General features: G+C 39.9%; 1 protein-coding gene across 2 annotated transcripts in view; it reads left to right on the forward strand.

The window, feature by feature from the left end:
- Window positions 1–27,872, forward strand: part of LTA4H (leukotriene A4 hydrolase) — an 81,334-nt gene that overhangs the window by 14,394 nt on the left and 39,068 nt on the right. The window contains exons 1-7 of one of the 2 annotated variants that reach the window (XM_073620275.1): window positions 11,391–11,440; window positions 14,342–14,410; window positions 14,528–14,632; window positions 15,444–15,496; window positions 17,282–17,354; window positions 21,675–21,815; window positions 24,480–24,503. In XM_073620275.1, coding sequence (XP_073476376.1) covers window positions 14,558–14,632; window positions 15,444–15,496; window positions 17,282–17,354; window positions 21,675–21,815; window positions 24,480–24,503 — 366 coding nt within the window. In that variant the 5' untranslated portion in view covers window positions 11,391–11,440; window positions 14,342–14,410; window positions 14,528–14,557. Of the gene's footprint in view, window positions 1–11,390; window positions 11,441–14,341; window positions 14,411–14,527; window positions 14,633–15,443; window positions 15,497–17,281; window positions 17,355–21,674; window positions 21,816–24,479; window positions 24,504–27,872 lie in introns of those variants that run through there. The other variant, XM_073620274.1, reaches the window with a different exon arrangement.

Raw genomic sequence — 27,872 nt, forward strand, 5'->3', positions numbered from 1 at the left:
ACTGAAGAATTGGAATCCCTTAGAGAAGATTATTCTACCCTTCAAACTTGCCTTTTGAAAATAATGCCAGGAGATCAAATCTGCAAATCGGTGGTATTCTTGAAGAAGTAAAGGATCTACAATCAACAATCTACAGTTCTTTCAAGAACTTGCCAGCTACTTTCTATTGACTTTATAGATTTAGATCCCTATAAGATATACCCTGAAAATACAGTTTTGGTTTCTAAATGTTCTAATCCAATTTCCTTACATACTCTGATAGTTGCTCATTGATGAGTAGGCTTAATGGTTGGTTTTGTCAGGTTTTTAAACTGACCACAAATCACATACAAGGATTACCTTTTACCAATTCAATAGTTTAATTTTCTTTTGATAATTCTATTCAGAATTATCCTACTTCATATCATAATATACATTCTAACAGTTACATTAAACTTATTCTGCACTTCTGACTCATTGGTTAAACAGTTTTTATTAATAAAATATTTAATGGCTGTCATAGTCCCGGAGACAGCCCACTGCACCTCCATTCCTCGAGTGCCCAACATTGATTTGGACGCTCTTTGGAATATTTTTATATCCACTGGTTGGTGATTTATCACCACCCCTTTGATACTTGCTCCAATTAGGAGCACATTTTTTCTTTTTATATATTTATTTTTTTTTTTTGTTTTTTTTTTTTTGTTTGTTTTTTTTTTTGTTTTTTTTTTTTTTTTTAGTTAGCTTCTCTTAAACAACTATTGTATTAGTGTTTATATGTACTGAGCAACCCCTGTTGAATTCCCTTTCCTATTCCTACTTTACAGAATAACTCCAGAGAGGAAACCCTTTGTTTCACACTCGGTAGCCTTTTATTCGATCCTGTCTACATCCGGCAATGTCCTCCCTGAATATATTCACACTTAAAGCGGGAGTCTGACGACCAATCCTTCTTCTTCCCTTTTTTTTTTTTTTTTTTTTTTTTTTATTAGGTAATTGAGACACTTTGCTAATCCCAAAATAATACTCACAGTTTGGGTGTAATATTTCCTCCTCTGTCTGTTTTTGTACTGAAGAATAACTTAAATGTGGTGCTGGCTGTTTCCATCTTGCTTGTGGGCATGTGAACCCCACAAGCATTGATTTCCGGGATGCGGTGAATGCTGTTCATTCACAGCTTGTTCACGCGCATGATCATTGTTTCCGCACTGAATCTTGGGAAGCCTGACACTAAGCTCCCAGGAGACAGTGTGGCGCTGGGGAAAGGCAATAAACACGCCTACTCTCATGGGAGGAGAGACAGGAAGTGCCACAATAAAGTACAATATAAAGGTAATTACAGCGATAAAAAAAAATTTAGTGCGGCATATGAACATCTATGCAACTAACTGAAGGGGGTAAGATTAAGTTAAAAATTTGAGTGGAACCCCGCTTTAATGTACGAGGTCTCAACTCTCCTCTGAAATGCACTAAAGCTTTAAAATTTTTCTCAACTATTGACACATGTGGTTTGCCTACAGGAGACTCACTTTATTTCACAATCTTAACCAAAATTTTTTACTTGCAAATGCTCCCAACTTTACACTGCCTCAGCCACTACTAAAAAAAGGGGAGTCCCAATTGCATTCGAGACCCTGAGGGTAGATACCTGATCTTATCTGGACTATTATTAGATAATGAAGTTACAATTGTCTTATGCTCCTAACAAAAACCCATTGTCATTCCTTTACCATCTATTTTCAGTTGTTTAATCACATAAGCAAGGTACTCCTTATAAATTGGTGGTGGCTCAAACCAAATATTTCCATTCTTTGATAAATCCCCTACGAACCTACACACCTAAACTTTCCTACCAATGACTCCTAAACCAATACTCTCTTCTTGACACCTGGCGGGAACATAATCCTGCAAAACGATAACACACACACACATGCACACTCTTCACATCCTCACAAACAATTTTCCCACATAGACCATCTTTTTGTTACTGTCAGTACCTCAGCACTCATTCTAGACTCACATATTTATACCATGCTCCTGGTCAGACCACAATGCGGTTGTAACAACTCTTTCCTCCTTTGTTCCAAGACCCAATCGTCGTACTTTGTACATTAGTGATAGTCTGTTATCCAATTCTTGTCGAAATGTAGGATTTGCTAAGGCCATAAAAGATTATCTTATCCACAACCATACCACTGATATGGACCCCTTGACCTGTTGGGAAGCTCTCAAACCTTATATCAGAGGGGTTTGTATCAGCCAAGCATCTTGCCACCGTAAGAAAAAACAACTTCATAAATGCCTAGAAGATGCATTTTATAAATAAAGCTTTGGAAATTTTTCAGACGACACCCGCTCTGTCAAACTTATTTATAATAAAACATGCCTAGAACTTGACTTTTTTTTTTTTTTTTTTAACGGATTCAGCTAAAGAAACACTCCTGTAAAGCTAACAAACTAGACACTTTCCTCTCCTTGGCATTACGAAAAACCAATTATACCCCAAAACCTATCCACTTAAAACTTACCAAAGATGCCTATACTAGCAACCCATTAAAAATCCTTAACGAATATAAAACTAATAAACTAACTGAACTATACAAAGATGCTAATATATTCGACCAATCTTGTCTGACCACACTTTTATCTACAATTCACCTCCCCTCATTCTCGCCATCCCACCAAGAAATTCTAGATCAACCTATCGCTGAATTAGAAATACAAACCACTATAAAATCACTTAAGTTGCGTAAACGCCCAGGTATTGATGGCCTTTCTGCCACTTACTACAAACGCTTTTAATCACTACTATCACCCCTCATGGTCAATGCCTTTAACTCCCTCCTTTTTAAAGGTCACTGTTTTCATACAGAATCGCTCACCGCCTCCATTTCTATGATTCCTAAACCCAACACAGACGACACATCTTGGTCTAACTATAGACAGATATCCATCCTTAACATTGATATCAAGATCTTGGTCAGAATTCTCTCATCCAGACTTAACCCCATTATTTGCTCACTAGTTCATTAAGACCAAACTGGATTTATCCCCTGTAGACAAGCAGGTGACTATATGTACGCCGAGCTACACTCCTAACTCGTGTAGCTCGTTCTTGCTGTATTCCTACCCGTTTCCTTTCGTTAGACATATGAAAGGCATTTGAATCATTATCGTGGCCTTATCTACACTCTATCCTTAATCGATGGGGATTTGGACCACATTTACTGAGATGGATCACCATCCTATATGAGCCCCCGAAAACATATATTTCCTATTCAGGTTTTAAATCTGACTCCTTCAATATTGAGTGAGGTACTATACAGGGATGCCCCCTTTCCCCTCTCAATTTTGCTCTGGCAATTGAAGCCCTGGCCCAACTCATTCAATCCAATCGGAGGACTGGAACTTGGTGGTTATCATAAATTATGTTTGCAGACTATATCCTAATATTCCTTACTTCACCCACAGTATCGGCACCAACTCTTCTAGATATTCTCTCCAAATTTGAACTAATTCTCGGGCCTCTCAATAAATCCTCACAAATCAAAAGCCCTAAATATTTCATTGCCACCTGCTACCCAAACCCAATTACTTCATTTGTTACCAGTTGCCTAGTCAACGACATTTTATCTCCTTTTTTGGGATATAACATTTCAGCTAATCCTATAGAGCTCTATGCAACAAATTACCTGCCGATGTTATCACAACTTAAACTCCTCACAAATTGGTCAACCCTACCTTTTAACATGGATGGGTAGAATTGCAGTGATAAAAATGTCTATCCTCCCAAAAATCATATAACTTTTTAGAGTGCTTCCTATCACAATCCCATCGCACTTCTTGCGCATCTTACAACGTAAAACCTTGCAATTTATCTGGGGCAAAACTAAACCCCGAAAACCTAAACCTACCTTATATTCTCCCAGAATTCATGGAGGCCTCGACGTACCAGACTTCACTAAATATTACTATGCAGCCCAATTGTCACAATTGCCCAAATACCACGTAATGACTGAAGCCCCACTATGGGTAGCATTGGAGTCGGTTGATTGTGACCCTCTTTCCACTGCAAATCTTTTTTGGCTCACTCCTACACAACGTTGGACAATAAACTACCCCATTACCAAACCCAGGCTATCTATTTGGGACAGATTAAAAGCCTGATTTTTGGTCCACAATCTCGACACAATCCCCTTCTTTCCTTTCTCCATAACCCATCATTTTTACAGAGCCTGGTCCTCCCCAACCTCCTTCATAGCTTGGTTGGAAGCAGGATTAACATGTGCTTGCCATTTCTACAAATCCACAACCATCACACCATTTCTAACCCTACGTGAAACCTATGATCTTCCACCCTCAGAAACCTTCAAATACTTTCAAACTAAAAATTTCTTGATGAATAATGCACCCTCAGACTCAACGTCCCCAGGTTTCACTATATTTGGACAAGCCTGTAAATCTGACCCTCAGACGTGGCCTCACTTCCAATTTATATGCCCAACTACTTTCACAAATTTCCTCTTCTCCCCCAACCTATACCAACGAATGGGAAAGTGACCTTCAACTACAACCAGAAGACATAAATTGAACCCAAATCTGGCAAGCTACCAACTCGGCCTCACAGAATATAGTGACTCTTGAAACCAACTACAAGGTACTCACCAGATGGTACCTGGTCCCAGCCAGCTTCCGAGGCTGTCCTACCCTGGGAACACGAGTACATATCTGGTGAGAATGCAAAATAGCCAGATCCTTTTAGTCAAGTGTTTAAAACTCGTTCCACTATGTTCAAAGTTACATTGCCACCTGATCCACTACAGTGGCGAAACAGACCATCGCGAAAGCATGGAAACTGACTTATTTTGTCAGTCAGAGTTACTCCGTCCATGATTCACGCAAAAACAGAAACTATCTTTCTTGACAATGTATCCAAATTTGAAGCCCTGTGGAACCCATGGATTAAACATTTCCTACCTTCCGGTCTTTGATAACTCATTATTACTTCCCTGAGGACATTTGATTTGTAACTCACCATATTACTGAATTCAGATTTTACTATTTAGACTAATGATCCCCTCTGGAAACATTCCTCAGTCCCCACTCTTATCCCCTTACCTCAAAGCTTGTTTAACTCCTCCTTTTATAAACTAGTTTATCCTTTTTAAAGTAGGGGTATTCTGGATAGCCGGGAATATTGCTTTATCTCCAGATCATGCCAAGCCATATTGCAGGAACTTGGTCCTGGAAAAGTCTGTCTCCTAACTATCCCGTACCATTTCCGACCCTCCATTTCAAACACATCGTGTGTGTGTGTGTGTGTGTGTTGTTGTTGTTGTGGTTTTTTTTTTTTTTTTTTTTTCCCGTCCCCATTTTCTCACGTGTACTAGGCATTAATGAGCATTTAACCCATGCACACCCCAGGGGGGAGGGGCACAGTTTGTCATGTTCACCCTGGGCGCTGGATCACCTTGTCCCGGCACTGCTGGCAGCACATACATTGGTGAGGTGGAAAAGTTTTGTGGAGAGACAGACCCTGTACCCACCACGTGAGGATTTAGAATCCAGTTACCTAGAGAGAGATGCAGTATGAGTATATTGTAAAATGGGTGCTTTTTTTGTGGTGTGTGTGTGTGTGTGGTGTGTTTTTTTTTTTTTTTTTGTCTTGTTTTTTCCGAGAAGCTGATGCCCAAGACAGTTTCCCAATTGGTAAGATGGATCACATTGTTCCTATAGGTGAGTGAGCTGTAAGAAAGAGATGAGCCATGGTTAACCAGAGACTGGGCAGCACACCGCTTTTCAAAGCTGGTTAGAGATGGAAGCGGACCGTGTTTTGTCCCCCCCCCCCCCCCCCCCCCCCAGGCTAGTTAGAAATTTAGTGCCTTTCAATATGCCAATGGAAGTTCCATCATATGTTGGAGCTCAGCCAAGGTTTTATATTCCAAGGATGTAAGGGGCATCTAGACGAGATTTATCCACTTCGACAAAAGGTTGGAAAGTCTGGTCTAATACACCTGGGAGGAAGCTAGGGTCTATCACCAGTGTCATGAGCGAGGGGGATCGATCTGCAAGTATATCTCCCCGTTCAGTGAGAAGTAGTTGGGCCATATAACCTACCAGAGTGAGACTTGACAGGAGTAGGCAGAGCAGCCTTAAACCCCGGGACCCCGCACAATGGAATGTCTAGCATAGACTGCTCTAATTCGGTTTAATTAAATCCAAGTAGCTTGCTGTAGTTGCTGTACCCTGGGTACACCAATTTGATATTCTTGCCAGATGGACCATTCAGTAGTATATGAATAGGTCAGGAAAGCCCTAGCCGTCACGTTGTTAGAAAGCGACCGTATAGTATGGCTTAGCCTTGGACTTTTATGCCCATAAGAACTGAACTTGCCCCACGTTTGAGGAATGTTTTCGGAATCCTAATTGGGAGAGTTTGTATCAAATGGAGGGATCTCGGGAGAATATTTTAAAGGTGTTGTAAAGGCAGAACCTTCTGTGTGTAGCAGCCTCCCCAGCACCCCCCAATTACTTACATGAACCCCATCTTTCTCCAGCGATGTCAATGAGTGTCTAAGCCATCAGGGACACTTCTCCTGATAGGCTGAGACACAGCAGCGGCGCCATTGTTGAGCATGAGAGAGGGGACGGGGCCAGGTCGGGCTCCATGTCTGAATGGATACATGGAGCTCTGACTTTGCTCGGGTGCCCCCCCTAGAGAGCTGTTGGCTGAAGGGGCAAGGAGCAGCAAAGAGGGACCTGAGAAGAGGAGGATCGGGGCTGCTCTGTGCAAAACCAGCTGCACAGTGGAGAGAAGTATAACGTGTGTGGGTATTTATTTTTTTAAACAAGACTTGACAATCACTTTAAGGATGCTTCCTTCCAAACCAGGAGACATTTAGAAAACCATTTCTGAGAATCTGTCGGCGCTTGCTTAAGGGAGGCGGAAAGTTAGTTGCGGAGACCCCTTTAAGAGGGAGTTAAGTAGATTCCCAGGTATTGCATATGGTGGTGTGCACATTTGAATGAAAAATAGGGCTTTATTACATTTACAGTGTGGTGTGTAAGATTAAAATACATTTACACAAATCGGAGGCTCTAAACAAAGTTACAGTTCACTATACTTCTAAAATTCATCCATAAGGTTTGGGAGAGAATTAAGCGGCCTACAAAAATAAGGAGTCCGCCCCATCAAATGCTTTTTTAAGCATCTGCAGATAGGAATAGTGTAGGGGGGGCTGGTGGCATGAGCTAAGTAAATCACATTTAAGGCCCTAGTGGTGTTGTCCTTGGCTTTTCAATGAGGCACTAAGCTTATTTGGTTAGGGTGAATCAATCAGTGACTAAATGGTCGCAACCTGTTAGCCAGTATTTTAGAAAAATGTTTTAAGTCCACATTAAGCAAAGAAATGGGGTGAAAATTTGGCCATTGGGTTCTATTTTTCCTGTTGGGAAATAACAACTGTTTTATAGTCGCCCACAGGATGTCCAGAGGAAGATGGTGGCCATCCAATATAGCGGTAAATGTTTGGATGAAGGGATTGGTTAGAGTGTTAGCAAAGATTTTATAGTAAAGCAAGGAAAAGTCATCTGGGCCGGGGGCTTTATGAAGTTTCAGTTCTTTTAGGACTGTACGTGGCTCTCCCGCAGTCAAAGGAGCATCCAGAGCTTGACTCTTTGTTGGGTTTAGTTGGGGCAACCCAGAGATATCAGATGTTGACGAATTTCAGACAGCTTGTCTTCCCCAGGGCGGAGAGACAGTGGAAGGTGATGAAGTATACAATGCCCTGTATAATCTCATAAAGCAAATGGCAATTGCTTGGGGGGGGGGGAGTATAGGCGATCCACACCTCCCAGTCATTGTGGGTTACATGCGATTTAAAAGCTGAGTCGCCTGAACAGCTCCGGCAAGAATTTTCACTTGCTTGTTTCCCCACTCGTAAAAGTGGTTCTTAACTGTTATAAACTGAGCCTTAATTTTAGATGAAAGTAAAGGTCCCAGTTTCTCTCGGAGAACTTGGAGTTCCATCAATGTCAAATGGGCTTGCGATTGTTTATGGAGTATTTAAAGGGTGCATATTTAGGAAAGCAAAGTGGCCACTTATTCAGATTGTTGTTTCTGTTGTCTGGACCCATGGGCAATAAGGATACCCCTAATAAAACATTTGTGGGCTTCCATGTGTAAACGGGTTTGCCATGTCAATGTCAAATGGGCTTGCTGGTTGGTTAATCTGAAAGAAGGAGAGCTCTGATGACAACCTTTTTACTTCCTTGTGCTGAATAGGGGAATTAATTGAGCTTCTTGTAGGTCTTGGCCCAGAGGAAGATCATTACCACCAGGGCACAGTCTGACAGTGTACAAGCCTCAATGGAGACCTTCTGAACTCGCAGGAGGTCTGACTGTTTGACAGAAAAGTAGTCTATGCTGGATGCATTGCAGAGAAAAAGATGGAAGTCCTTTTCCTTACTAATGGAACACCTGCTGTTCAGCTTACAGTAGTTGAAGAAACTCGTATAACAGATGAGTAGCACCTTGAGAGATGTCCTTCAGGGGTTCAAGCGTGAAATTTATATGCCCACCTAGTATGAGGGTACTCTCAACAAAAGTGACCAGTTCCTCCAGACAACAATTGGGGACAGTCTTGAATTCTTTCACGGACCATTTAGTGCTGTGGGCGAAGATGACACTAACACCTCCAGATTAGGAAGCAGGGGAGGTACTATGATAAACAGGAGGGTATCAAATTTGTAAGTCGCTGAGTCTGCCCAGTTCTGCAATGAGTCTCTTGGAGAAAGAATTCAGGTGGCCTTTCTCCCCACAAGTCACCCATAACTTACAATCACTTTTCTAGGCTGTTTAGCCCCTTTACATTCTAAGACCTAAATTTGGTGGGGCAATTTAGAAATTGGTAATTGTGCTTGGTTAGCAGGGGAAGACATAGCTGAGGTAATATAAGGGGGCCTGAAGGGGCAGCGGAGTGTAAAGGGGAAGAAAAAAAACACACCCTCCCTTCTAGTGGGTGTGAAAATTAGCCCACCAAAAGAAAGGAGTAAACTTCTTTAAATTGGACAGAAAAAAAGAAGGCTAACCTATTCCAATTGAAATCATATTAAGCATCAAGATAAGTAATACACTAAAAGAAGCCTTCATCCATACCTTTTAAACGAAGGAGATACCAACAACCTGGGAGAAGAGCATGCCCAGCACAGATGGCCAGTATAAGAGGAGGCAGGAGTTTCCAGGTAGCTCCCGAAAAACACAAGCGGTGGAACACATTCAAACTCCAAATAAATTACCAAATAAAGTTCACCAGTACCTGGCATCAATCATGCATCCAGTTTTTGGATCTCGAGATCTTTTAAGATGGGTTCTGGTTTGGGGACCCAGACCCATTTTAAAGAAACTGATCAGAATGGGTATATTTCCACCCGTAGTTGCCATCACCCCAACTAGGTGAGAGCAATCCCAAAGGATCAATTCCCAGAAAGAATTGTGCTGGTGAGGAAGATTTCATGGCCCAAACCAATATGCTCATTGATAGATTCATAGAAAAAGGGTACAATAAAAGAAAATTGGAGGTTACGAGAAAACAAGTTAGGCAAATTGATCGCCTTACCCTTTTGAGACCAAAAGTCAGGGACTCAGCAGGGGACCAATTCAACCTGGCATTTGTTTCAGGGTTTAATCTCCACTATAAAGAGGTGGAAAGGATAATTAAAACCTACTGGGCAATATTACAAAAAGACCAAACCCTTAGAAAGATCCTTCCCAACAAACCTAAGTTTATTTATAGAAGAGCCCCAGAGTTATGCAATATGTTTGCCAAAAATGTCATCCGGCCCCCTAAGAAACACACACACACACACACACACACACACACACACACACACTTTTTTGGACCGCACTGGGTTCTATAAATGTAAGAGATGCAAAGCATGCAGAATTACTAGGGACATTAGACAGTTCATCACCTGCTACACCAGATATGCTACCCATGTGTCCATGCAATTTCCAATATGTTGGCAGGACCGCTAGAACCTTGGCCAAAAGAGTGGGAGAACATATAGATAAAATAAGAAATGGGTTCAAACACCACAATGTATCCAACCACTTCAGGTTAATGCACAATAAGGACCCCTCCTTACTCAGGTTCTGGGGCAATAATGGGGTTTGCCAGCATTGGAGAGGAACGGCCATGACCAAAAAGTGTCGCAGATGGAAACGCAGTGGATATATAGACTTCAATCTCTCCAGCCTTTGGGATTAAACATCGGTATTGATCTAAATTTTTTTTTTTTTAACTGATTATTGATGCATTAATATATCTGTTTTTAGCAAGATTGTTTTTTTAGATTAGAGCCCTGGTTTCTCAGGGTTTCTATCTTAATACCTATTCTTTAGTTTAATGTACTTTCAGAATTTTTTTTTATTGATATTATATAAACGGTCTTTGTGTAGTGTGTGTGTGTGTGTATATATATATATATATATATATATATATATATATATATATATATATATATATATATATATATATATATATATATATATATATATATATATATATATATATATATATATAATTTTTTTTTTTTTTTTTTTTTTTTTTTTTGATCTGTTAGTATAGGCATGATTGTATTGGCAATATGGATTTTCACCACTAGAAGGTGCTGTCCCAACTGTCTCCTTCATATAGAAGATTAGAGGCATGGTTATTTCAGTCATCTGGATATTCACCACTAGATGGTGCTGTCCTAATTTTTTCCTTCAAGCCTCAATACACCCATGTGACCTTACTCAGCTCTAACTTGCATCCATGCACCCAAATAGTTCATTTATCACTGTTTAGGTGATGGTTGACCACAAATACATTGTATGTATTAGTTTATTGATTGATCCCTTTGTAAGGTTAGCTATTTATGTGCAGTGTGGGCAGCGTGTGTGCATCGACGCTCCCTAGAGGCAGATTCTGTATTATGTTTTTGCCTTCTCCTCCTCTATTTTGGAGGAGCCCCACCAATAGCAGCCTTTCCATTCACATAAAAGCAAGCAGGAAGTGGCATGACATCACTTTCTGAAGAGCCATTCATGGCGAAACATATGTCGGAGCGGAGGATCCGTCATTTCCGGGTCCATTTTTTGATACACCACACCAGGCTTTGCACCTTCGGAGTGAGACGTGGAACGCACGCTACCCCCAAGGATCAGTTGACTCACACACGCTGTTTACACCTAGAGCCAGGCCAGGCACTATCACATGTGAGTTTATTGCTGCTGTTTTTATTCTATTAAAAATTACTACACTATGAGACTTTCATCTGTGTCTCCTGTGGAGCCATTTTTTACATTCTAGCTCCTTCCTGAGTGGCCGTTGGAGTGGATTCATGTCATTAGTGGAACCAATCAGGTGTTCCCAAAGTGTTTTTTGACCATCCTGTAAAAAGGGGTCAAACAGCTCTGGTAAGTGGCCATCTTCATATTAAGCACTCGTGGTGGAAGATCTAGAAGTTTTATCTCAGAGTATTCCGCTTTGGTGTTGGGATTTATTCACTTATGGACTTTATGCTTGCTTATTTTCTCATTAATGTGCACATTTGACTTTGATGCAGTGTTTTTCTTTGTGACAGTTTTTTTATGAACATGTATAACGCCTTATTCTTTATTTTATAATTTCGCACAGTTCCAGTGATTCGTTCACTTTAAAGGGGGCAGCTGTTTGTTTATATGTTCTCATCACCACAAGGCGCAATTTTTTTGGTACACATTTAAAGATACAACTATGTTGGTGTCCCTTGTTAATTTTACATTGTATTTTTTTAAAATGTAACTGCCTTCTCCCAAACTGTCATTTGAAGTAAAACACATAGCATTCTCCACAATTATTTTTTTTTTTTTTTTTTATTGTGAAATAAAAAAAGAAAAATAAAATTAGACATGCTATCTGCCAATATAACTTAACCAAAACGTGCATTCTATGCATCCAAAAATATAGAAAATATATCAAATCATTATTCAACCAAAAAAATAATATCAAAGCAATAACTCCAAGGCCAATAATAAATAACACGTTATCTCCTCCGATTCCACAACATGTCTGGTTGACGAATGGCTGTTCAGAAACTAACTGAAAAGTGCGAAATGAAAAGCGCGAATCAACACTCATCAAACTTCTAACACGAAATTAGCTGAAGGAGCCCAAAGGGTAGCGCTAAAGAGCTGAAAAACAACATAGTACTTCACTACATTCGTAATTGTTGGCCAACAATTGTGTGTATGCAAGATAAATTTGGGCCAACGCCCTTCGGACAAAATTCCAGTTTTGTTGGCCAACAATCCGATCGTATGTATGAGGCTTACCTCACCCAGTTATATAAAACACACAATTGCTGAGTGACCTGATCTATTTCCCTTCTTAGGGCTCCCTCAATGTGCTGCTGCCAAAGAATCTAAGTCGGCCTTGAAGTCTGCAAATAGTTCTCCGAGTTTGTTGCCCGAGACCAAAATGTGCTCAGCTGGGAGCTCAAAGCTGCAGTTAGGGCCTGGACAGATTACATGCATCTAGTAACCAATACATATGAACAATATTTGTAAATTTTAAAAATTTCTAATTTGTAACCAGCACAAAAAAAATAAGTGGATTGTGTTTGGACAGTAGATGTGTTTAACACCTCTTTGCAGTGCTTTTCATTGCTGTTGGAATAGTAAGATGTGTCCACGTTCAGATTTGCCACTAGTGACCTCTAGAGGTGAAAAAGCAAAATGCTATAGGTGATAAAGCAGGACTACTAGAATTGTGCCTTAAGAAATAAATAAAAACGATTGGAACCAGCTATGTGTAACAGTGGGAATTGTGTTCTTTTAAAAATGATATTGCATTTTTAATCAGGACCTCCTATGGAAGTTTTCATTTACAGAGAAGCTGTTGACAAGGAAAAAAGCAGCGATTGGCTTTGATTTATAAAAAAAAAAAAACAGCATACTCTGTGACAGCTGTCATGGAAGAATCCTGTATTAACCCTCTTCTGATCACCCAACACATTTGCAGTGGCAAAAGGGTGGGTATTAATGCTGACACGCCACACATTTGCATCTCTGAGCAGATGATGTTTAAGATGGCTCTCAGTCCAGAGTAAAGATCAGTATCTGGTGAGACCAGCTTCTAATCATGTGACTGTTGTGACAGTAGTTACATGATCGGCAATCCTCCCTTCCCACCTCCGAGCTATTTAATGGGGTGCCAGGGCAGGTGGGTGAAAAGGAAATTGACTTAAGTATTAAGAGGATACTATAAAAGATCATTTTATCAGTCTGTACAAATCTATATATAATCAACAAAAAAAATATATTCTATGGTGATATATAGTGATGCAGTAGCTTGTTCGTAACTCAACTTTGATTTTTTTTTTTTTTTTTTTTTTTTTTACGGATAACTAAGCACAAGAACAAAATGCAATATTTTGCAGCTTACAGATCTTGGATGCTGTGGTTGCATTATTTTTTTTCCAAACTAAGTAATTTTTAGAAAACACAAATGATCTGGCCAGAAATACCATGTCCAAACCACCAATTGCCGTGCCTCCATGTAATGGAGATAAAGAGATAGGGACACGCTTGCAGCCTAGGATGATATCCATGGCTCCCGCCATAGACCTAGTGGAGGAGCGATGTAGCTGCTTGGGGGCAGGAAGTGTTATTTACAGGATTGCCAGGTAAAAAAGAAAACAAATGAAGCCCTATATATAAAGACTAGTAAGCTGCAATATATAAATTTTTTTGGGTTTGGATATGCTTTAATGTTGTGCATTGATTCTCTCTTTTAAATAAATGACCATCAATATCATATGCAGGCATCAAATTTGACCGCAGCCCTGGTGGCAAGAGAAGAAGGAATATACTAAGATAATGCTTTGCTTCATGGTCAAATTAATTGGACCCCAGGCATATTTGACATGTCTGGTTAATTTCCAGTGCTAGATTCATGTACCTGTGTGTTCAAGGCAAACCCTAAAGATGGCCACACACAGTACAGCTTGATCATGCAATCTCTTTTCAGATGTACCAAAAGCTAAGCAATTGAAGGCTCTACTTTAGGGTTGCCATCCATCCAGTTTTTATAACCACTCTATTTGTTACATTGCTAAGCAGATTGTCTGTCTGGTTTGGGCACAGAAACTGGACTGTGTGTGGTATTTATTTTTTGATGGATTTTCTTCATTTTTGAAGCTTTAACTAAATGGGCATGTTTTGTTTACTTTTTGTGCAATGTACATAATGAAACCTCTTTGGCATCACAGTTAAATGCCAGCATCCATTTTATTCAACTGCCTTTGTCACAATTTCCTCATGTTTTGTATCTTTCAGGCTACACATTGCAGAACAATAATTCCTTGTCAAGATACCCCTGGTGTGAAATTCACCTACTATAGTCAGGTTTGTTACAAAATACAAATGTAACATTTTGAATATGCTATTGGCTCAAAAATCCCAAAATGTGTTACTGTATACCATAAAGTATTGCGGCTAATTTTATTAATTTTTTTCCATCAGGTTTCCATTCCCAAAGAACTAGTGGCACTGATGAGTGCTCTTAACGATGGGGATTTCCTTGATCCAAATGACAAGAAGAGGAAGATTTATCGCTTCAAGCAAAATGTAGATGTTCCCCTTTTTTTGCTTATTTACTACAAAAATTAGGATATACGTATATGTTTGGAGCTTGTACTAGGAGAGCAGCTTTAGGCCCAGTTCACGCTGAATCGACAATCGTGCCGACTTTGGAGCACTTGTCGCATCAGAATTCGGACCCCATTCAGTGCAATGGAACCGATGTAAACTGTGTGACTTGAGTTGCTTCGACTTAGAAAAAGGTTCCTAAACTACTTGTCGTCCGACTTGCATTGACTTCTGTTAAAAAAGTTGCTTGCAAATTGTGCCGAAGTCACGCTGGGGTCCGACTTCAAAGTCGAACGTAAGTCGCGGGCAGTGTGAACCCAGGCTCAGGGTGTCAACAATGGCTTCCTCTATAGATACAGTGGAGGATGGGAAGGGTGTTATTTGCAAGACTATGAAGTTCAAGTAAAGCAAAGAAGCTTGTGGGGGGGGGGGGGGAGCACTAGTAATCTGCATTATATTTCATTTTTGGGTTTAAATACACTTTTTAAATCAGTAATTTAACATCTGCAGTCTGTGAATGTACAAAGCACATTGGTCCTGGTGGCTTGTTACATACAATAAATATGGCAAATGTTACTGACGCAGGGATTTTCTGTTGAATAAAATGAAAGCCAAATGTGTTATGAATGAGAATATTTAATGCACAGGTGGCTATTTAAATGGTCTGACTGCTTTTGAAGACTAATTATTTGTAAATTTGTCATCTGGCACGTATTTGACTCCTAGACTAGCCAAGACCTAATGTACTAAGTTCACTTATTCATGTAACACTCCATTTTGTTTATATTAGGTGCCAATACCAAGCTACCTCATAGCCCTGGTTGTTGGAGCTTTAGAAGGAAGGTAATCTAACTACTAAACATTGTTTCACCTTCCAGCTTTTTTTTTTTTTTAACTTTTTGGCTTTAAAGTGATTGTAAACCCTCACCTTCTAAAACAACCCATTCTGTTTAAAATATAAATGAAAGGCGAAACATTTGTGTATAAAAATATTACTAATATTAATAACCCCCCCCCCCCCTTCTTCCCCCTTCTTCTTCCTTTATTAAAAAAAAAAAAAAAGTGATTCTCTCTGTTCACAGCTGCATAGGGGCTGGGGTAGGAGACACAACCGTACACTTGTCTTCCCAGTGAAAGGCTGTTTTTTGGGGTGGGCCCATGTCAGGACAACTCTGATCAATGGAGCAGAACAGGCGGAGTTCCCATCAAAGCTAGAGAACTGACCAGGCTGTACTCTCCTGCTTAGGGCCAATTCACACTGTTACGCAGAGCAGCATGAGCGATTCACCACTCTGGCTGCACTAGGAGGTAGTGTGGTGCACGCTTTATCACATCGCACTGCTCCCCTTCCTCCTTTTTTTTTATTTTTTTTATTTTTTCTGTGGTGAGCTTTCTTCACTTCATTCACTGATATTGCAGTGCGATTTGGGCCAGTGTGCCACGATAACATGCAGCATGTATGCATTTTATCTCAGCGCTGCGTTGCAGTGTGAATGGGACACATAGGATTGTCCCTGCAGTGACAGACATTGTACAATGCGGTAAAATGTCTGTCACTGCACATAGTGTGAATTGTTCCTTTTTTAGTGTGGTCAGTTTTTAATAGTAAAGCAGAGGGACTGGCAGGAATACCAGGGATTTTACATGTAGGAAGCAATACAAAGAGAACGGGACACTTTTTTTTTTTTTCCCATACAAGTACATGGTACAGCAGGCACATATCAGGAATATGAAATGTTGGGAGTTTACATATTCTTTAATGATTAATTTACACTTGTAGGGCAGAAGGATTGTCCGCACACGTGTTTTCTTCATTTTTTTTTTTCCTAATAAACATGTGTAGCATATCCAGTGTTCCTAGCTAAACGCATAAGAGAAACATCTGACCTGCAGGTTGTATGGCTTGTCCAATGACCTGTTTTGTCTTTGATTGTTGTAAAAATTTAATCATGTGATATCTTTTAATTATATGAGCAAAAATATGTTGTGGGGATGATCTGGAGTATGTAACATATATAACTTCACATAAGATGTGAAAATGACACTGGAATAGAATGTTTTTTCCAAAACAGTGTGACAGTTTAGAGTATGTGACATACAGCACATTATACATACTTGAGCAGTCCATAGTATGTAATGTACGTTTAGTGTGCAGAGTAGAACAACCTAGGGTATAGAATCTACAGCATAGCATACCGAGTGGGAGACGATTTGGAGTATGTAATCTACAGCACTGCATACAGTCAGGAGGTCTAGAGAAGAATTTAACATTTTGGACCCACAACCTTTTTTCAAATGTAGATTGCTGAGCTGTCATCCTTTTCAATACTTGGAGTCATTACCTGGGACAAGAATGCAGATAAGGAGTTCAGACTTTATTCTGACCTATTCTGAACCACTTTCTTGTCCCAGGATAGTGACTTGTAAAGCCAGTGGATTGGAATATTAGTTTAGCAATTTTAGGAGGTAATCGGTGGCAGCCCTCATAGTTCAAATGGGTGTGTACTTATTTTATGCTTTTTTTAGCACTTTTACTATGCATATAGTTTTTTTTTTTTTTTTTGCCTTGAAAAGAACCAATTTTGGGTGGCTTTAAAATATGTCTTAATTTTTTTTTTATCTTCACAGGAAGATTGGCCCCAGAACGACAATATGGACCGAGAAGGAGCTGCTAGAGGCTTCTGTCTATGAGTTTGCGGAGGTTGGTTGTATATACTTCACTTTACATGCAGTGATTTAATCTTGTAAAAATGTGCCAAAGATGCACCAATTTATAAAATGACCTTGCTGAGAAAAATTATTATACTGTTATTCAAGGTTAAAGAGGAAGCAAAATCCTGATGGGTTTTACTTCCTCTTTGCTTCCCTGCAAAGTAGGAGCATAATGAGCTAGCATGCATCACATACTAGCCCATTATGTGCCACTTGCCTGCAAACGAAGCCCACGATGTCCCCGCTGGTGGCCACGTCCATCTTCATCCCTCTTCCTTCCGTGGACTCCGGCTCTCTGACTGGCCGGAGTCTCGTGACGCCACGGGCCCTTTAGAAACTGCACGATCATGCCCTTTCTTCAGTGCGCATGCGCCGATGTTGGCGCAAGCTTATATGGTAAATATCTCCTAAACCTTGCAGGTTTAGAAGATATTTCCAGTACCTACAGGTAAACCTTATTATAGGCTTACCTGTAGGGTAAAGTGGTTTTGTAAGGGTTTACAACCACTTTAAAGCATAACTAAACCATGAAACGAAAAGCGCAAACATCCTTGGCTTCCTTTTTTATATAAACTACTAATCATATCAGCCCCTATGTATTGGTGATAAACTGAGGCAGACATTTTGACGTCTAGCCTTGGTGGCAGCCATGACTCCCCACCCCCCATATCGCACAATTATTTGAAAATATATGAAAAATAAATGCAGGCACATAATCTAAGGACTGGTAGGCTGCAGTATATTACATTTTTGTTTTTAAGTTTAGATACGCTTTAAGTTCAAGTGATGAAAAGAAGTGCAAAAGAATGTATACTGGTTTTGTATGTGTGGGGTGTTTTTTTTTTTTCTTTTCTTTTTCTTTTCTTTTCTTTCTTTTTTTTTTTTTTTTTTTTTTTTTATCGTGGTTCAGATTAAAAATGTTTTAGTTTTTCAGGTAAATGTTAAAATTCGAAATATCCTTAAATTCCTATTTTCAGCAAGCAAGTAGAGCTCCGGAGTCCTTGTCCCATGTTTACCAAGTTTTTGTTTATCTGGTTTTGTGCATATAGTTAAACCCTGTAAACGGGTGAATCCCTCAGCATTAACTGGCTTTCTGCTGTAATTTGCCGTAAAATGTGATTTGATCCTCATCTAAGTCACAACAATAGACAAATACAATGTGCTTAAGCTGATAACACAAAAACAATTCTAATTTCTCATGTCTTTATTGAACACACCCTTTAAACCTTCACAGTGCTAAAGGAAAAAGTAAGTGAACCCTCAGCGCTAATAGTTGGTCGAAACTCCTTTTGACAGCAAGCTTTTTGGTAGCTCTGGATCAGACCTTCACAACGTTCAGGAGAAATTTTTGACCATTCCTCTTTACAAAACTGCTTCAGCTCAGACACATTTGTAGGATGTCTAGTGTGAAAGGCTCTCTTGAGGTCATTCTTCGGCATCTCTATGGGTTTAAGGTCTGGGCTCTGACTGGGCCACTCCAAGACTGCATATTGTTTTACTGAAGCCAGTCTGTGGTGGAATGACTTTGATGCTTAGGGTCATTGTCCCAACTTTTACTAAGCTTCAGCTGGCCGACAGCCACTCTGACATTATCCTCTAGGATATTTTGATAAAATTGGGAATTCATTTTCCTCTCCATGATGGCAAGCCCAAATCATGATCCTTCCACCATACTTCAGTGTTACAATGATGATGTTTTTTGATGTTAGTAAGCTGTGCCCTTTTTGCACCATACATGGCTTTGAGTATTCTTCCCAAATGATGCAAGTTTTGTTTCTTTGTTTCTTCAGTCCACAAAACCTTTTCTCAGTAGCTGTGCAGTTTACCAGGGTGCTCTTTGCAAACTTTAGGCACACAGCATTGATTTTTTTTTGGAGAGCAGTGGCTTCCTTCATGGGGTTCTGTCATGGACACGCCCACTTTTTGGAAGAGTAGCCACAGTACTTAAAGGGGTTGTAAAGTCTGTGTTTTTCACCTTTAATGCATTAAGGTGAAAAACCTTCTGTGCTGCAGCACCCCCCCCCCCCCCCCGAGCCCCCCTTTTTACTTACTTGAACCCCATCTTTCCAGCGACGAGACCGAGCATAGCAGCTCAAGCCGCTGTCTCGGGTCCTCATTGGGTAGAATGATAGCAGCAGGCGCAAATGGCTCTGTAATCAGGTCAATGACTTATTCCCCAATGCTATAGTGGGAAGGTCCCTAAATTCATGGGAAAGAGAGTCTGAAGGAAAGCGGTTTATGTGCTCTCACAAGAAAACTCCTAATGCTGAGTTCATTTGGAGTCATGGGTGAACACAGCATTAAATGAGTGTTTGTGGTGTAAGAACAAATATATATAGGTTTTTCTCTCTCCAGGTTTTATAAACTAGCCTCCAAGGTGAAGTCATTTGTTAATGTAATGAGACATTATCACCATAAAGGACATAGTGACATTGTCACCGGAAAGGCCACTCCCTAGCAAAGGTTTTTTTTTCCACTTTACTAGCAGTCTGCTGCTATGCCTTCCACCTCCACAGCTGGCATTCGAATGAGTGATGTGTAAAATCTGAGAAAGGTTATTACCCTGATCAAGTGACAGTACTTGGTTCTAGCGATGATAGACCTGACCACAGGGGGAAGACGTCAAATGCTCTTCAATACCTGAAAGTACCATGCATTGTAGACTGCAGTGGGAGAAGTCTTAATAGATGAGAATAGGAGGATCGCAGGGTGGCCTTTCCAGAGAAAAAGGTATCCAGTCTTATTCTGGCTTTCCTGATCTTATTTTATATATTTAATGCTTTTTCCAGGGCTGTGTCTTAAAAGTATTTAAACTAGAGAAAAGACGGCAACTAGTAGTTTTAGAAGGAAGTCCGCCATGGCAGTCTTCAGATTTTCCTACAGGTACAGGATTCCTTTTTAAAGCGGTTGTAAACCCTTAAATAAACCCAGTAAAGTGACTGGCCTCAGGTGATACACAGATATGAGACCAATCCGTACAATTAAGTTGTTCCTGTTTATCAGCATTTTTCTCCTTTACATCCTAGTGCAGAATTTATAAAGCTTGTCTGAGCTTTTAGAAAACGTGCGCAGAGAGCTGAAAATTCACATTGCAGAGCTCAGTGAGGAGAGCTTTGGCAGCTGATTGGAGGGAAGGGACACTCCCCCCCCCCCCTTCAAACAGGAACAGAATTGATGCTGTCAATCACAGGCTGTGTGTTGGATATCCCTACCCTGTCACCTATCTCTTGCTGTCAAAAAAAACTTATCAGAACTAACTCCTGCTGATGGCAGACAGAAATGATGCTTAGCTCTCTGGATTGAGACAAGTGCACACTATAGAAGGATATGCTTTGTTCATATTTCATGTCTGTGGTTTACAACCACTTTAAGGGTATCCGAACTGTGCATGCGCAGTAAAAAGTATTACTGTAGCATCAACCTGGAAAACCTGTAATTTGTGCTGGTGTGCTTTTTTTTTTTTTTTTCTTGGTTCATTGCATCTTGATATCTGATATGCAGGTGAGCTTGTTATACACCCTTGGGCCAGTCTTACTGTGCATATTGTGGGTTCAGTCTTGCTTTTTTTTTTTTTTTTTTTTTTTTCTCCTGCAGACCAAACTTCACAAGTATGAGTCGATCCCTCCACAACATGTTTTCAAATAGTATGATGGTTGTTACGTCCGTTAATAAATGACTTGTTCTAGTGGGTTTTCTTCTAAATGTTTTAACTGCAGCAACATGTTTTGACACTGGAATGTCTATAGTTTACCAATGAAGTGCAATCACTGCACATATGATGTCCCACTGATTTCCATGCAGAAGTAATAGGGCCTTCAATCTCAGGGATACTGTAACTAAAAGGGGAGGAGCAATGAAGGGGCGAAGTTTTGCTTTGATTTATTTACTAATATATGTGCAAATGTCCGCTTTGGCTGTTGAGCTCTGTGAACAAAGGAAGTGGAGACCAAGTTAAAACATAGAAAGGACCTTAAAGCTGCACTTGCTGGCTGGATGTAAGAATACTAAATCCATATTAAAGAATACAGCTGAGTAAAATATATATTTTTTACATCATCCCTTTTTTTTTTTTTTTTTTTTTTTTTTTTTTTTTTTTTTTTTTTTTTTTTTTTTTGTAGTCTTTTTAAAGTGAATCTATCCTAAGCAATAAAAACTGATTTTATATTGTAATATTTGATGTTTTTAACTTACTCAAACATACTGTACGCTTCCTTTTTTGTTATTATTTTTCCTCTTTTTTTTTTAATACAACTTCTTCTTCCTTCCCCCCTCTTTTTTTTTTTTTTTTTTTTTTTTTTTTAAACTTTAGACAGAGAAAATGTTGAAATGTGCAGAAGATCTGGTTGGACCTTATGTTTGGGAAAAATACGATCTGCTTATTTTACCACCATCATTTCCTTATGGCGGCATGGAAAATCCTTGTCTTACTTTTGTAACACCAACTGTATTGGTAAGCCTTCTGCGCACAAATCACTTCCACCCATTAGTACAAAGCACTATTAAAAGGAAAGGCCTCATGCACACTGGACGTTAAAATAATGTTATAAAAAAGGATAGTAGCTTTGCAGTGTTTTTCAATGGTTTTTTTTAACGTTTTTGCAATGGTGATTATTAGTGTTTTTTTGGGGCTTTCCGCGTTTTTAGCTTTTTTTTTTTTTTTTTTTTTTTTTTTTTTTTTTTTCCCCCAATGGATCAAAAACGTTAAACACTGGTGAGGCACGTTTTTGAGTGTTTATCAGTGTTTATGCACGTTTCGGGTTTTTTTTTTTTTTTTTTTTTTTTTTTTTTTTTTTGTGGTCAGCAAAACAGCTCCTGAACGCGATTTTAGGATGTTCAGACAACAGCCCATAAACTCCACTGCTGATAAACATCCATGTGTGCATGGACACATAGGATAACATAGAGGGAAGTTTATGGGCTGTAAAAAAAAAAAAAAATGCTCAAACTGACACAAAAAAGGCGGTTTTGTGAGCTTCAGTGTGCATGGAGCCAAAGGATGAATGTGCTTGTGGGAAGGGAACGTTTGAGTGAACTGTTTTTTGAGGAGCCCTGCTTTAAAACAAACAGTAAAACCAGTCATCAAAACCAATATCCTTTTTTACGACTTTTATTCAGTGGTATAATTAAAAACGCCTTAAAATTCTGGGTAAGCAGATGCCATAATAAACTCTTCCAGTTCTTAATACTGTAAAAATGATCTCTGCCGTATACTAGTCTCTTTAATACTTTTGTAACTTAAGTATAATATTTAGCTAATAAAAATATGTATATATGTCTATCCTTCGAGCTCTTTTGGATAAATAATTGAGGTTCTTCAAGGCAAAATTGTTCCACTGGGATCCAAAGAATGCGGATGTGGCTTTAGTTCCACTCCTGAGCCCAACAGAAAAAAATAAGTACAAAAAGTGTCTTAATCAAATTAGCAATTAAGTTATTGTAATCTCTAGAGAACAACCTGGCTTCTCAGCCCACCTTTTAAAGTCTTATTAAACCCATAAGCAAACTTTTTTTTTTTTTTTTTTTTTTTTTTTTGCTTACCAGGTCTTAGATGTGGTGGCTGCATTCCTTTTTTCTTTTTTTAGGCTTTCTTTTGCTTTGGTTTCACCTGGTGATCTAGCCAGTAAGTCTAATTTTCAACAGAACAAGCTCTCTTGAAAATGTAGCAGTGTGTTAGGACAAACCATTTACCATTGACAGGGGTGCTTACAAATGATTCTTTTATTATTCTTTATCCTTTCATGCTTTTATTCATGTAAAACCTTTTATCCCAAAAGACAAAAACAACTGTTGCTGTAACTGCAGTGTGACCTGGAGTTTGGCTTTAATTGTTGTAGTAGGAACACTGATCTCTGCCTTCCCATAGTACAAGCACATCCCCCACAGTTAGTAAACACTCCCTAGGCACACATTCATACCTTTTGATCGCCCCTGTTAACCAGTTCCCTGCCAGTGTCATTAGTACAATGACGGTGTATATTTTTAGAACTGGTCCCCAAAAAAGTGCCAAGTTTGTGTCCGATTTGTCCGACGCAAAATCGCAGTCCTGCTATAAGTCGCTGATCGCCGCCATTACTATTAAAAAAAATAAAATAAATAAAAATGCCATAAATCTATCCCGTTGTTTGTGAACACTATAATTTTTGTGCAAGCCAATCAATATACACTTATTGGGATTTTTTTGTCCCAAAATAATGTAGCAGAATACATATGGGCCTAAATTTTATAAAGAAATCTTATTTATTTTTATTGTCTATTTTTTGTTTTTATAGCGCAAAAAATAAAAACAGCAGAGGTGACCAAATACCACCAAAAGAAAGCTCTATTTATGGGGAATTTATGAGTACAGCATTGCACGACTGCGCAATTGTCAATTAAAGTAGCACAGTGCCGTATTGCAAAAAATGGCCTGGTCATGAAGAGGGGGGGTAAACTTTTCAGAGCTGAAGTGGTATTAACTGCATGCAGTAACAAAATTGTGTTCTGTTGAAATTTTAATCCTCTGATGTACAACAGTTCTTCCTTTTTTTTTTTTTTTTTTTAATACCATCACACAAGCAAGGAATAAAAAGCAGAGCTTTTGTCACTTTCCATTCTTGATGATTCAGGCCTGATGAATGAGCAGCAGTATAACTGGATTCCTTTCTCATGAGACAAATCCACTTGGGATACTTCTATCTTGAGGAAATGGATAATGGAGACAGATGATAAAATTACAGTCACTTGCTGTCCACAGTGCAACATGTTAATTTTTATTAATTAAAAGCAATCATTTCTGATCTCCTGAGTACTTCGGTGGTGAGATCTTTGCATTTGAGTTTAAGGGACTGCCTATTGGATTCTGAATTTAATTTATATAATGGAGAAGGTAATATAAGGACTGGGAAAACTCCTTCTGTAGCAGGAGTGATTCTCTGGGGTGGGCAAGAACCAAGCAGGAGATGTTCGGAGATCTCCCCACTGATTGCCTGTAATCTAATCAATAAATCAGTGTGACTAAACACACCAGGCTCCAAAAAAAAAAAAAGACCTGACCTTTTTAGGCTGCTGTTTTCATGTGACCTACAAGCTTGCAGTTCTATTCGATTTTAATTAACATGATGTATTTCCTTTTTAGGCTGGTGACCGGTCTCTTGCAAGTGTAAGTATTTATATTTTCTAAATTTTAATATTTCATATTGCATTTTAATAAAAAAAAAAAAAAATCTGTATTTGTAAACTAGAATTTCAGTTTCCTTTTACCAAAGTTTATGGTATGTACTATTGTAGCACATTCTGGAATAGTATACCTTGTTTCAGTTATAAAATGAGATTTATGCAGTATTATATGATTTACTTAGTAGACAAAAAAAGACAAAATGTCAGCCCTCTAATTCTGTAGCAATTAGATCTTTTTAGAGTAGATCTTAAAATGTACCTGTCACATGAACTAAAAGACAAACGATGAGGGGTGTTCAAGTGAAACTGGGACTTTTGAGTTTATATTATAAAAGAACAAATTTCAAGGAGTGGATTTATTTTTCGAGATACTCCCCTGCTACATTTATACACTTATCTCAGTATTTGTTAAAGCGGAGTTCCACCCAAAAATGGAACTTCTGCTTTTCGGATCCCCCCCCCCCCTCCGGTGTCACATTTGGCACCTTTCAGGAGGGAGCAGATGCCTGTATAATCCAGGTATTTGCTCCCACTTCTGGGCATAGATAACCGCAGGCTCCGTGGCGATCTACGCCATGTCTGACCCCAAACCCCCCCCCCCACTGTCTTCTGGAAGACACACATGTCCCAGAAGACAGCAGGGACCAGTGAGGACGCTAGGGAACTAGGCTGTGAAGCCGCAAGGCTTCACTTCCTGATTCCCTTACCGAAGATGGCGGAATCTCCACCTGAGAGCCGAAGGACAGACTGCTTCGGGTGAGGACATCGCGGGCGCCCTGGACAGGTAAGTGTCCATATTTTAAAAGTCAAGCAGCTGCAGTATTTGTAGCTGCTGACTTAAAAAAAAATAATAATAATAATGCCTGGAAAGCTTTTGGCATAGAAAGATTTGTCAGTATGCCTGAACCATCCTAGGACAGCCTGCTTCACTTTGTCATCAGTACTGAAATGCTGACCTCTGAAGAACTCTTTTTAGGGGTCCAAACAGATGGAAATGATTCAAAGCCAGGTCCAGGCTGTAAGGGGATGTGGCAATACCTCCCAGCCGAGTTGCTGTAATGTGCATGTAGTGTGGTGAGTTGTATGAGCTTGTGCATTGTCCTGGGGAAACGGGACACCCTTTGTGATCAAACCAGTCCATTTTTTACGCAGACGCGTATGCACATCATTCAGAACAGGACCGTAATATTCACTGTTGATAGTGGCACCACTGTGTAGAATCCACATGAATAATGCCACGTTTGTCCCAGAAAACACTTGCTTTCACTTTACCTGCAGACCCAATTGTCACCGCTGACAGGGCTTCCATCCTCATCGCGGTTCGTGCACTCCGGCCATCTGATTTTTTTTTTTTTTTTTTTGAGCCGCAATAACGTCACTCCCATGGCACAGAGCTCTAAAGATGGGGACGTCACCGACTGCATACAGTGTAAATATCTCCTAAACCAGTGATGGCGAACCTTGGCACCCCAGGTGTTTTGGAATTACATTTCCCATGATACTCATGCACTCTGCAGTGTAGTTGAGCATCGTGGGAAATGTAGGTGCAAAACATCTGGGGTGCCAAGGTTTGCCATCACTGTCCTAAACCGTGCAAGTTTAAGAGACATGCAGTGTTTGTACAGGTAAGCCTTATTATAAGCCTACCTGTAGGTACAAGTTTATAAAAAGACTTTACGTCCAGTTTAATGACTATCACACCTAGAGCTGAACTCTTGGGCAGATACTGTATACAAGGCAAAGCATTATTACATAATTATATTATTTATTACTTTTTTTTTTTTTGCAAGATTGGTAATACCTGAATTTCACCTGGTATTGGCCTTGAGCAGTCTACTTTACAGTGTGTACAGCAAATCTCTTGGAGAATGAGGGCGAATTGGCACAAGGAACCAATCGGGTGTGCTGGAGTGCAAGGAGCACGCTGTCTGAAACAGCAGAGTGCTAGAGATGCTCATTGGTGTGCTGTTTTTTCACTGTCATGTCAGAGTGAGGGTAGGGAGTGTACCTGTAAAAGCCTTGTACACACGGGCCGAACTTTGGGCGACATCGGCTGGTTCCATAGAAACTGGACAACATTTTACCAGTGTGTATGGCAGCTGGTCCAGCAGAAGTCGGCCCTTCAGCAGGCTTCTGTCAAAGGGTCATGACCGAAAATGGTCTACCAAGCAGCTTCCGTTAAGCGCTGTCAGCCAATGGCTGAGAGCACTGACCGGAGTGTTCTGGCGGTTGGGCTCCCCCCCCCCCCCCCGTCAGAACACAATAGCACAGCAGGGGAGATTGCTGTACTAACATCAGATTGTTAGTACAGCGGTTTGACATGAGTAGTGTGTACTAGGCTTAAAGTGGTTGTAAACCAATTACAACCACTTTAACCTAGATTAAGGCTTACCTGTAGGTGCAAGAAATATCTCCCAAACCTAAAAGGTTTAGGAGATATTTGTAGAAATAGCAGCACCGATGTCTACGGTGCATGCGCCATAGACATTGGGCGCAGGCGCACTGAGCGTGTCGTTTCGAACGCCGATCATGCCGTTAGTGGCGGCACCAGCGCGTATGCGCGGGAGTGACGTCATCGCGGCTCCGGCCAGTCACAGCGCCGGAGCCGCGATACCCGCAAGTCACTCTGGGATAGATAGCGGCGTCGGAGGAGGCGAACGAGGGGCGATACGGGGGCTTCGATCTCAAGTAAGTAAGTCATAATGAGCTAGTATGCTATGCATACTAGCCCATTATGCCTTTGTTTTGCAGGGTGTATTATTTATTTTATTTTCAAGAGGCTTTACTTCCTCTTTAAGTGAGTGAAGCTGCAACAAAGAAAAGTCAGATTCCATTCTCTGATAGACAGACAGAGTTGCATTGTGGGGCAAAGCTAAACCTCAGGACTGAATGATCAGAAATACAAATCCTTTGGCAGGTAAATCTCTCATATATGTGCTATTCAGTGGTTTGCCTGGAGTTTAGATTTAAAGAGATATATTAAAAAAAAAAATAAAAGTAGGCATGATAAATTTGACACTTTGCAAGAAGTAAAAATAAACTGTAGACATTTGATAAATTAGACAACCTTCACTTGGTAATAAGCTGCCAAATACGTACAGTATGTATTATCGGATGGTTATACTAGACTAGCGTATCATGCAGCAGGCGTTCAGTCACCGGGTTTGAGGCTGCCCCAAGGAACATTCCAGAGACCTGTGAGTCTGATGTGTTTTCACAAGGCGCTGGTTTGGGGAACACTGCTGTACAGGCTTGTCTTGTATGGAGTCAGCCCTATAAAATTCTTTCCCTGATAATATTTGATGTAGGAACATTTCTCAGCACGTGCTGATTTGAAGCAGTGTCCAGTATA

Source organism: Aquarana catesbeiana, linkage group LG03, assembly GCF_042186555.1.
Source record: "Aquarana catesbeiana isolate 2022-GZ linkage group LG03, ASM4218655v1, whole genome shotgun sequence".
Taxonomy (NCBI): Eukaryota; Metazoa; Chordata; class Amphibia; order Anura; family Ranidae; genus Aquarana; species Aquarana catesbeiana.